Source organism: Micromys minutus, assembly GCF_963924665.1.
Source record: "Micromys minutus genome assembly, chromosome: 32".
Taxonomy (NCBI): Eukaryota; Metazoa; Chordata; class Mammalia; order Rodentia; family Muridae; genus Micromys; species Micromys minutus.
Window position 1 is genome coordinate 8,956,116 of NC_137967.1, and position 11,804 is coordinate 8,967,919.

The window sequence follows — 11,804 nt, forward strand, 5'->3', positions numbered from 1 at the left end:
TCACATATATAAAATAAACCAATAAATCTTTAAGAAGAGCGCTCAAATATATAAAATATATAAATAAAGCTTTAATAAGAACAGATTCCTGCCCAGCTTCAGGCCCTGCATTGGTTTCCATGCATAAACTGTGGCTCTGGATACTTAAGAGTAATAAACCCCCTCCTCCCTACGCTGCTTTTCGTTACCGTGCTTCATCACAGTGTAGAAACCTTAACAAAAACAGTGGGTATATGTGCTTGCCGCCTGGCCTGATGACAAGGGTTCAGTGTCAGGGACATGCATAGTAAAGGGACAAAATCGACTCCTACAGCTGTCCTTAGACCTCCACAAATGTGCTGTGACACACATGCCAACCGACCACATAATAACTGTAGAAGCAATGAAAGAAAAGCATCTACTTCAAGTCATGTCCTGACTTTGACTCTCAGACACTTGTGCTTGGAAGAATAACTGGAGCTTATTCTCGAGTTCCTAGATGAAAATGCTCTTCGGTCTTCCCTATGACAGCCTGAGGATCTGGAGGCAGCAAGAGGGACCTGCACTAATGTAGCAACATGTTAGATCTAGAAGCATGCTGGTACTGACTGGAGTGGGCACGCGTGCGTGAATGCTAGTGCACGAGTCTGGAGGTCAGAGGTCAACTCTCTGAAGTCCGTCCTTCTCTGTCACTGTGGAATTTGGTGATGGAACATATATGGTGTGTACTCACTTCTAAGTGAATATTAGCCATAAAGTACAGGATCATCATGCGAAAATCGACAGAGCCAGAGAAACTTGGCAATAAGGAGGGTCCAAGGGAGGATGTAGTGTCTCACTCAAAAGTGGAAATAAAATAGAATTCAGATGTGGATGGAGGGAACCGGGTGGGAAGGGAGTATGGAGGGGAAGAGGGATGAGGATAAGGTGTGGGGTGGGGCAGGAGAGAGCCAGGAGAGAGAACAGATATGGATGGGGTACATCTCTGGGACTAGCTGGAGACCTGGGAATGGGGAGATTCCAGGAGTCTGAGGTTGACTGTAACCAAGACTCCAGCCAGTGAGGTATATGGAGCTGAAGTGGCCACATCCTGTAGTCAGGCAAGACTTCGGGTGGAGGGAAGTAGACATCAACCCATCCACAAAACCTTGAACTTAAAACTTGTACTACCTACAAGATGTGCAGGGATAAAGATGGCGCAGAGGATGAGGGAATGGCCAACCCCTGACACTATTAATGACACTCTGTTATGCTTGCAGACAGGAGCCTATCATAACTGTCTCCTGGGAGGCTTCATCCAGCAGTGGATGAAAACAGATGCAGAGACCCATAGCCAAACATCAGACAGAGCTCAGGAAGTCTTGTGGAAAAGTTGTGAACGGGCTTGAGCAAGTTGGAAGGGTCAAGGACGCCACAGGAATACCAACAGAGTTAACTAAACTAGGCCCTGAGGGTTGACAGAGACTAAACCTACAAAAGAACACACAGGGGGCTGGATGGAGGCTCCCTACACATTTGTAGCAGATGTGCAGCTTGGTCTTTATGTGGGTCCCCTAACAATTGGGGTAAAGGCTGTCTCTGACTCTGTTGCCTGTCACTGGACCCCCGTCCCCTAGGTGGGCTGCCTAGTTGGGCCTTAGTAGGAGAGAACATACTTAGTCCTGCTGTGTGGTTTGATGTCCCAGGGTAGGCTGATCCCCGGGGATGGGGGTGCAGGGAGGGGTTTTGATATACTGAGAGGAAGAGAGGGTAATGGGGGAGGGATATGAGGGTGGGACTGGGAAGGGGTGCAGCAGCCAGGATGTAAAGTGAATAACTAAATAAATTAATGAAAAAAAAATGAAGGGATTAAAAGATTCTGGGAGGTTGGGAGATAGTTCCAGTATCAAGGGCGCTGGCTACATTTCCAAAGGTTCCAGCTCCCACACTGAGTGACTCCAAACCACAGGTAACTTGGGATCCAATGGAGTTCTCTTCTGACCTCTATAAATAATTTTACACACACACACACACACACACACACACACACACACACACACACACGTGGGGAAGAGGATGAGGAGGAGAAAAGAGAGGACTTTTAGACATGAAAACATTTAGTCAAGGTACCCCAGTACACCCAAGGCAGCACCTCTTAACCAGAACCCAGCTACATCACTCACTCAAGACAACCAAACACGGTCCTAGAACTCCATGACAAGCAGTGGACAGTATATAAGCAGATACCAAGAGCAATGCTCTGCCCTGCACATCTGGAGAAAAGACACCTTGATCTGTCCTGGGGCTGGAGCATCTCCCCCAGGATCCTGACCCTCAAATCAAAGACTTGTTAGAGACTGGACCTGACTTTCAGCTAAGGTAAGTCACACAGGAGGGTTAGCCTTGGGGAGATAGGCTTAGTTAGGAATTTAGAATGTGAACCTATGTGATGACCCTCAGCATAGTAAAATGTAACTTTTGTTATGCTAGATACACTGACTACCCTTATCTACCTTCTTGCTTATGACACCAAGTAAACATCTTTTTTTACTCATAAGAAAGAGACTTTTAAACGAGGTTGTAAAAGAATTTTGTAGCAGAAACAGAGGTAAATCCCTGGCCACCAGTACAAAGTATGACTAGTAATGTCGGGAGTGAATTCTAGGTCACCCAGGGCCACACTGTGAGCCCCTTACTTTAAGGGGGGAGGGGGGCGGAGAGATGGCTCAGCGGTTAAGAGCACTGACTGGTCTTCCAGAGGTCCTGAGTTCACTTCCCAGAAACCACATGGTGACTCACAACCATCTGTAATGGGATCTGATGCCCTCTTCTGGTGTGTCTGAAGACAGCAACAGTGTACTCACATAAATGATTTTTTTTTAAGGCAAATGGAATTCTAAGGCTTCATTACAGTCGTTACCGCCGATATTCCCCAGTCCACTTGTGTCCTCCCTAGTCCCCAATCTACCTCGCGTCCTCTCTATGCCAGCTCGCCTCGCTATACTTCATTAATCCTGACCCCCAACGCGACTGCTCCAGCCACAGACACTTGCAAACCGAACGAACCTGCACTCCTCGCCCTTGCCTCAGCCACAGAGATAACCCCAAGGCGCATGTGCTGCCAGAGACAGACGCACAGAGATGCCATCACGCCGATGACGTCAGAGAGGCGCCCGATCCGGAATCCGGTCGCCGTCCGTTGACGCCTGCTGGAACAAGTCCGTCTACTTTATGAATTGTTTCTTGGGCTTCTCGGATTTTTCCAGTGGAAATTTAAACAAGAAGGCATCCCGGCGGGAGAAAGCCACTGAACGAGGCGAAGAAAGAAAAGGAATGAGTGAAGGCTGGAGGAGACATCGTCAGAGCGCTCCGGAAGGTGACCGACCATGAAGTGTAAGTGGGATGAGAGATGCTGAATGGGGCCGGAGTGAGACGATAGAGGTACGGGAGCTGGAAGTTGGTTTGTGAAATGAATGGACGTCGGGATCTAGTGTGTGTGTTCTCAGGGGCCTCTCAGGGGAACTAGAAGAGGTAGGTCCAAGTCCTTAATCGGACTTAGCCACTACCTTCCCGTATAACTTATATCAAGGGCCCGCTCCTGGCTTTTCACCCTTGCCCCTGTAAAAATCTGTTGAAGGGTAGTATCACACACCTAAGGCGTTGGAATTTGAGCCGAAAAGACCTGTGCCAGAAGGCCAATCAAGCACTGGAGCAGTATTAGAGAGGGGATAATGGTAAAGATTGAGCCTCTGATCTTGTGGTTCACACCCCAATCCATGCCCTTTTATCCGAGAACACGTTTCTTAGCACGTGTCAGCTACAACTTTATTATGTGCATAACAAGGAACAACTGCTGTTTAAAGTTGCTTAGAATTAATCAGTGACATTAAAATAAATGTATGCTCACTCAACCGCTTGACAAGTTATGTGTGTTTCATACCTATTGCCTGTTGCAGAAAGACGTTCCGCTTTGATGCTAGGCATCTGGGGTCAATAAAACAAAGTTCTTTTCAATTCATTGTTCAAGAAAGAACTAGATTCTGCATATAAAACGTTTGAGTACCTTGGTTTGTTTGCTTGGTCATGCATGTCCTCAGAGAAACAGATGGAGTTTTTTGTTTCTTGTTGTTACTGTTGGGATACGGTCAGCTATGTTCTTCTGACTGGCCTGTAACTCACTGTGTAAAAACCAGCTTGGCCTCTACTTCTCAAGGGATGGAATAAACACCTAGCTCAGAAGTGAAATGTATAGGGTATAGTGTGAACTGCATTTTCTGGTCATGAGCCCTTCCTTTTCCCATTTACTCCTGTAGTCTGTGCCCCAATACCACCATGATGATTTCCTCCAAACAAATAAAAAACAGGAACATTAAGGTTTAATGAGATTTTTTGGCATAATGGAGATAGTATTTAGAGTTTGGAAAAAGACATTGTATTTTATCTGGATACACTATAAATTTTAAAGGGTGAAAAATCTGTTTTAAGCCTCTTGTAGTCAGCAGAATGTAGTGTTTTAATTGTATACACCTTACTCATTAATATCATCTCCCTTTTAGTGTCTAGACTTACTAGCCACTGCCCAGTGGCTCTTGGGTGTTTAAAATCAGATCAACTCTCATTGTGACTCATTGAGGAATTTTTTGATCATGCAGAGTCTGCAGTAGGAACCAAAACCCTAAATTCTAATAAGATCCCTGTGATTCTTAAACACATGAAGCTTTGAGGGGTGCCGTTCTAAAAACAGGGGATGTCTAGGACAAAGTTGGCAAGAGGAAAGACTAAGAGGTATCCAAGATAAGTGTGGTGGTATATGTATATGATCCCAGCAGCTAGCACTTGGGAGCCCAAGACAGGACTGATGTGGGTTGGAAGCCAGCCTAGGATACAAAGCAAGACCTTCTCTTTAAATGAAGAGGGTTGGGCTCTATATCCATTGTCAAGCACCTGCCTAGCATACATTACACTCCCCTGTCATTAGTCCTCCAACACTGCAGCGTGAGATAAAAGGATCGTCCAAAAGTTTTTCTTTTTCATGCTAACCCAGTCTTCTCCGAATGAGTGTAGTTCTTATCATAGTTAGAAAAGCCTTGGCTGTTATACTCGTTCCTAACAGGAATAATCCTTTCTCCTTGTTTTTGTCTTTCGTCCCTCAGCTGTGATCTACCATGCCTTTTCCCACAGAGAAGCCAAGGACCACGATGTGCAGGTACAGTCTTTCAGAGGTGATGACAAAAGTGGCTCAGTATCTTCTAAGGCTGGTATAGCTGTCCTTTCCCATGGATTACTCCACATCTTTATAGTCTGTATAGTAGTAAAAAAACCTTTTGTGCTAATGTCTTCATGAGCCAGACTCCTTTCTTAGGGTACCAGAGTCAGCTCTGAGGGACTTGGACCCCTTGATTTTCTCTCATCTCCCACTCTGTAGGAAATGACAGCCTGTGCCCACCTGAAACCAGAGCCTGGTCAGTGTTCATCCCACTTCCTAAGCGCATGTTACAAATTCTGTCCGGATACTTCAGGATGCTTTGTCGTTTGGGCGAAAGCTTCACCCGTGACTCCTAATGAGAACATAGCCTTGAAATTAAGAATTTTAAAAGGCCAATTGGCCTTCAATTTTTAATTCCCAGTGAGAGAGAAACCACGTAGATATTTAAAACAACCGAATTGTCCTCATATCAGTGATGGATTGTTGAGCCATCTCTGCCTTCAGGTACCTTGAAGGTTGTGTATTCTGTTCTTTACTCCCTTGCTTTAGCATAGAGAGGGTAGAAGTCACTATTCGTAGGATAACCTGCAGCTGGCAGTGAGCCCAGACTTGTCTTTGCTGTGTGGTTAGTGCAAAAAGAGCCCAGCAAGTGGCCCAGGGAAGAGGTTGGTCCTCAGGTAACAGGGTTTCAGCTGATGGAGGCCAAGTGAGGTACCTGTTGCCCAGTGAGGAATACACTGTTGCTGCTGCAACTCCAGTGGACAAGTGATTAAAGAGGACTATGATGTCTACTCTCAGAATTCCTCCTCAAAGGACTTGACTTTCCTGGAATCCCCAGGCAGCTTTCCCTAGTACTGGAGTGGCTCATTTTCCTAAGAACCCCAGCACCCTTCCCCTTTAAGCTGGCCTTGTGGTCACGACTGATTAACCTGTATCATCCATGTCTCAAGCTTCCTTCCCCATAAGGATTAGAGAAGTACTGAATTACAATAGGTTTTGAATCCTCAGTAGAGGAACCTCAAAGAAGCAGGACAGGAAGTCAGTGTTTGATCTGGCTGCAGTGTGGGACAGAGTCACAGTTAGCACATGAGTTTCTTTTACATCTTGTGTGTAGCAAACACTTGGCAGAAGAGAGTCGTGAGTCTCGGTGGGTAGGGAGATGAATCATCAGAGATAGTGGCTCTCTGGAACAGGGTGTGAGCGTCCTGGTGTCTGTGGGCAGGAGAACCGTGAACATCACCGCTATGTGTCTGAGCAGGAGCTGGGAACCCAGCGGGCAGAGGCCTTTGTGCGGGCCTTCCTGAAGCAGAGCGTACCTCACATGAGCCAACAAGACTGTGAGAGCCATCTGCAGCGCAAGGCTGTGGTCTTGGAATATTTCACTCGCCTGAAACCGAAGCCACGGCCAAAGAAGAAATCCAAAGGCCTCTCTGCCAAACAGAGGAGAGACATGCGGCTCTTTGACATTAAACCAGAGCAACAGAGGTATGCCCATCTTTCCTAAAGGGCTTGCCATCCACCATTGCCTAGTCTTCTTTGTCAGGGTGTAGATGGGAGCCCTGAGCTCACTGGACACCTGTGCCCACATAGGCTCGGGTTCTCCTCTGCCTTTTGCCACAAGGGGGCAGCCTCCCCTACCTATTTTTTCGTTCCCGTGCTTGCCCTCTAAAAAGTGGGCATTGGTGAGACTGAGGGTTCTCATCACTGAGCTTCTGTTCTGTCCTCATTAACAAGTGAGTCTGTTCCCCATGGCAACAGGCTGTTTGACCTTGAGCTTTCTAGAAAAGAGGAAGTGATATGCCTTAATGTGTACTTACTTTCCTGCAGCTTTGAATATAACTAGACAGTATCGCCCACTCAGAGGTTACTGCCAAGGAATGGTCGGCCTACTCATCCAGACCTTCTGAAAGGCACAGTCACTGTCTTGTGGGAGGATGTCTTTTTTGAGATAGTTCTGAGTTTGTGTGTGTAGCCACTGCTTCCTGGCTTTGTAGAGTACTCTTCAGCCACATAGCTTTCTATGTCCCAGACGGTATGAGAGCGTCACGTTGCCAAGGATCTGCCTCACTTTGTTCCTTGAAGGAAGTGCTTGTCAGGCTCTACCCTCGCCTCCTACACAGTCCTGTCACCTTAAAGAAGGGACTGTACCTCCCAAGGGCTGTTAGTTTAACCTGTAAGTGTGGGTTAAGGAATGTGGGTGAAAGGAACCTGGGTGATTATAGCCGATGGTACACCGCCACCTTCAGATGTTCTTTGGAGTCTGAGCCAGTGGCTCCACCGTCATACCTGCATCTGGCCAGGAGGATGGGTGCCTAGGCAAAGGACCACTTTTTGAGAGCCGATACTTAGCCTTGGAAAGGTCCTGCCAGAGAAGAAACTGAGGTTCAATAGGGTTTGGGAGATGCTTGGATCTTTGAGGAGCCTTGGCCTTGCACAGTCTCCAGTGCTCCCTCATGCTTACGCTCAGCCTGGAGCCCAGCTCTGCTCTGCTGAGCACTGGAAATGCCAAGCTGACGTTCTGCCTGTTCCTGACTTTATGACAGGTACAGTCTCTTCCTCCCGCTACATGAACTCTGGAAACAGTACATCCGTGACCTGTGCAATGGGCTCAAGCCAGACACGTGAGTATTATTTCTGAAACCTGCCATGGAAGGAGATGCCAAGTCTTGAGAATACTAGAGATACTTTGTGAGAAACCAGTGGGCTGTGGGTGTTTGTCATCCTGTTTTTGTCTTACTACTCTTCTGTACGGGATCTCTTCACCTCCTAGGCAGCCACAGATGATTCAGGCCAAGCTCCTGAAGGCAGATCTTCATGGTGCCGTTATTTCAGGTAATTTCTATGACAGCATGTGGTCATCTGGAGATTGTTACTCAGTGTAAGTGTGTGCCACAGTATTCAACCTGTCATCTGTCACTTTGCATCCTGAGCTATCTCTAAGTCACAAGCACTGAGGATCTGAGATGGTCGTGACCTGACCCAACCCTTGTTGGACACACACTAAGTGGTCTCTTTGTGCCTCTGCTCACACTGTTGGAATCTATCCTCTAACAATTTGCTTGGGCACAGATTCCCTTTCATCATGGTTTCCAAGGGGTCACTGCCAGTACAGTACTTTCTGATGACTGTCAGACTCCTTCATCCCATGATACCTCAAAGTACCTATCCAACGCAAAGCCCTTGGTCCCCCGAGGTCAGCTGTCTCTGACCTGCTTGCCTCATCTCCTATGATAGCACAGCTTGTTCAGGCTAGAAACCTAGGAAGTACATACAGATTACCTCTTCATAATCCTCTACCTCAATCCATTAACACACCTAGTTCCCAAATCTAACCTAACTCCCACTCCTTCAAGTTGCTGTGAGTACTTCCTCTCGCTGCCCCACACCCTACCAAAGTCACTTACTGTTTTATTCCCATATACACCACAGGATTAAACACCCAGAATGGAGGCCGTAGTCAGACTTCAGACTGCCATTTTCCTTTTGTGAGCCTCTAGCACCTTCCCATTCCAGTCAGAGAAAAATATCTTCAGTGTCCTGTGGCTGGCCACTTTGTAGCTTACACACCATGTGTCTTTGCTTGGGTCCTTCATCCAGCCAAGGGGTCCTTAGGTTCACGTGCCTTGGTTCCCTTTCCTGATGTCACTTCCTGAGAGTCCACCAGCATTAAAGTTTCCTCCTCCAGTTCTTAGTTTCCTCATAGCCATTATTAGTATCAAGAGGTGGAATTGCCCATGTTTTACTCTACCCTGGCCCCCGTGACAGCTTCAGCTCCACAGGAGCAGAATACAAGCCATCTCATTCAGTGCCCCAGCACCCACCTAACTCGCTAGGCACAGAGTTCCTTCTGTGGATGCTGACTGCACGGAAGCAGGACTCACCCATTGCTGGGCAGCACTACAGAAGGACTGCATTTTAGGCAGCGTTCAGGAGGCCCAAACGTGAAGGAGAGACACTTTTGTTGGTTCTGTGTATTACTGCTCATCTCCAGAACCCTTCCCAAAACTAAAGGACACCTAATAACAGCCAAGAGGTCGTGAAGCACAAGGGGTTAGGAAGTCTGGGCTCTTGCTAGCTTCGGCACTGCCCAAGAGACGCTATCTTCTGGGCACTTTCTTCCTTAGCTTAGAAGAGCCAGGCGTCTTGTCCCTGAGGCTTGGCAGTGACTGCCAACACCACCCAGGCCTTACTTTCAAGTGCCTTTCTCCTTTGCAGTCACGAAATCCAAGTGCCCCTCCTATGTGGGAGTTACAGGAATCCTCCTGCAGGAGACCAAGCATGTCTTCAAGATCATCACCAAAGAAGACCAGCTGAAAGGTGTGTGCTTTGTCCCGGGGTGTCAGATGTCACTATATCTCCCTTCCTTGAGGTTCCCAGGTTCGCTTGGCTGCAGAGTCACACAGGTTGTAGGTGCCTACATGCTATGGACTACAGAGAAAGACCCTGCCTATGTGGCTCTCCCAGGAGCCTGTCCATGAACAGGACAGAACTGCCTGGTTGGTTGTTTCTTGGACCCAGGTTTGTTTGAGATCTCTACCTGCCAAGGTCACCACCTCTCAGATGAGTGAGTAAAAGAAAGGCAGGAGGAACCAAAGCAGCCTGGACCTGGAGTTCTAAGAGCTGCACCCTTGCTGGGACACTTGAGTTTTAGCATGCTCCATTCTTTTTCTATCCCTGTATGTTCTTCTCTTTGTACGGTAAGTCTAAGGAAGTGGTATGCAAGTTTCCCATGAGCACAAATCCAAGAACCAGTGCAAACTGTATGGAAAACCAGATCTGGTGGTGGGTCTGGGAGCCTTCAGTCATGGGAGTTAATCACCTCAAAACCTATAATTAGGCACTGAGTTATATTTAGTCTAAATCAAACAGCCCATGTCTTCCTTAGTACTTCTGAGTTGGATCACCACATCCCTATACACTTTTTAAAAGACAGCCTCACTGTGTAGCCCTGTCTAGCTTGGAATGTGCTGTGTAGAACAGGCTGTCCTTGAACTCCAGAGATCTGCCTGCCGCCCAGCTCTGTCTCCTAAGTGCAGGCACTAAAGGTGCAGCCACCACACCTGTCTCACTTTAATACAGCCATCTGTGAACAATGCGCTACATAAAAATGACTGTCTTTTTTCTCTTTTTCCCTTCAGTTATCCCCAAGCTAAATTGTGTGTTCACCATAGAAATTGATGACTTCATTTCCTACATTTATGGAAGCAAATTTCAGCTTCGGGCAAGTGAGCGGTCTGCCAAGAAGTTCAAAGCAAAGGGAACAATTGACTTGTGAACTCTGCCACTGGAGGCAGATGACACCCAAGAACTGAAAACACCCTAAATATTCACTTTTTCTTGAAGAGCCTCTGGCTGTAGCCGCCTTCAGTCCAGGGAACGCAGCGTGGCTGAAGAGCAGTGAACAACAGCAGAAAGTGGGGGAACATTTAGGTTCTGTCTTTGCTCTTCTGTGTATCCTGAACATTTTGGCTAAATCAGTTATTCAGATAATGATAAAACCAGACCACAGGTATAAATGGATTCAAATTACAGTGCTTATGCTGGGTTGAAAGACCATACTGGGTGGAAGAGAAATGAGTGAGGCTGACATTCTTCATATGAGGGGAAGACAGAATGCCTACTTCCAGAAATCAAAGTGCACCTATGGTGCTTTGAATAGGTATGGCCCCATTATAGACTCCTGTAACTGTGTGGATACTTAAAATGATAACTTGGCCCATAGGAAGCAGCACTGTTAGGTCTGGCCTTGTTGGAGGAAGTGTGTCACTGGAGAGGTGAGTTTTGAGGTCTCATGTGTGGTCTCCATCTCTGCACAGTCTGGAATATAGTCTCCAGGCTGCCTCCAGATCAAAATGTACAACTCTCAGCTTCTCCAGCACAATGGCTGCCTGTATGCTGCCATGCTTTCCACCATGATGATAACAGACTAAACCTCTGAAAGCCAGCCCCCAATTAAATATTTTCCTTTATTAGGTTGGTATGTCTTCACAGCAGTGAAGATCCTAACACAGCACTATGTACCACAGAAGCTAACTAGACCCTGGCTCTGTGTCATCAAGACATTCCCCATGGCACTTCCTGAGTCCACCTGATAACTGTTATCAGAGAGTCACTACCACCCTGGAGGAGGACACATGTGGACTCTTACCCTGAAAGTAAGCATTGCCCAAGGTCTTGACTGGGTAAGAAAAGCTGAGATCTGAACCAGGTAGCCTGGCTCCAGGGTCATGGGCTTCCCAGCAGGACACCCACAGGAAGGTGAAAGAAATAACTAAATAAAGTATGTATATGTCCCTTATTTACCTGGCTTTCTACCAAGGAACGCCGTCTTCTGTGTACAGTGACTGCTGTTCTTCCTGGATGAAACTGCATGCGTAATATAATTTCCAGGCAGAACTGTTGATCCACACCCCTCTGGGATGTAAAAGGCACACTATGTTTCATAAACAGTTATGTCCCAGAAAACTTGCTGGTGCCAGCCCCAACTCAAGTTTCCATTGACCCACTAAGGATGTTCTCTGGGAAGGCAATGCGATGCTCACCTGCCACACAGTCTGCTCTTTGCCTTGTTGAGAATATGTTGCTGTATCACTAACCCGTCCCCAAGGGACCACATGGAGCATGACCAGCCAAATCCCTA

The 11,804-nt window shown here is 47.1% G+C and overlaps 1 protein-coding gene across 1 annotated transcript; it reads left to right on the forward strand.

Annotated features, from left to right (window-relative positions):
- The first annotated feature begins 3,140 nt into the window (after positions 1-3,140).
- Positions 3,141-11,571, forward strand: POP4 (POP4 homolog, ribonuclease P/MRP subunit). The gene is made up of 7 exons (XM_080909005.1): positions 3,141-3,351; positions 5,112-5,164; positions 6,423-6,649; positions 7,708-7,785; positions 7,935-7,996; positions 9,380-9,481; positions 10,303-11,571. The coding sequence occupies exons 1-7, from the start codon at positions 3,345-3,347 to the stop codon at positions 10,437-10,439; spliced, it is 666 nt and encodes a 221-aa protein (XP_080765131.1). The 5' UTR covers positions 3,141-3,344; the 3' UTR covers positions 10,440-11,571.
- Positions 11,572-11,804: the final 233 nt, after the last annotated feature.

Excerpts from the sequence above, each read along its gene's own strand:
- POP4 (XM_080909005.1), top strand. Across the intron at positions 6,650-7,707 it reads ATTAAACCAGAGCAACAGAG|GTACAGTCTCTTCCTCCCGC; the intron begins GTATGCCCATCT and ends ACTTTATGACAG. Across the intron at positions 7,997-9,379 it reads TCATGGTGCCGTTATTTCAG|TCACGAAATCCAAGTGCCCC; the intron begins GTAATTTCTATG and ends TCTCCTTTGCAG.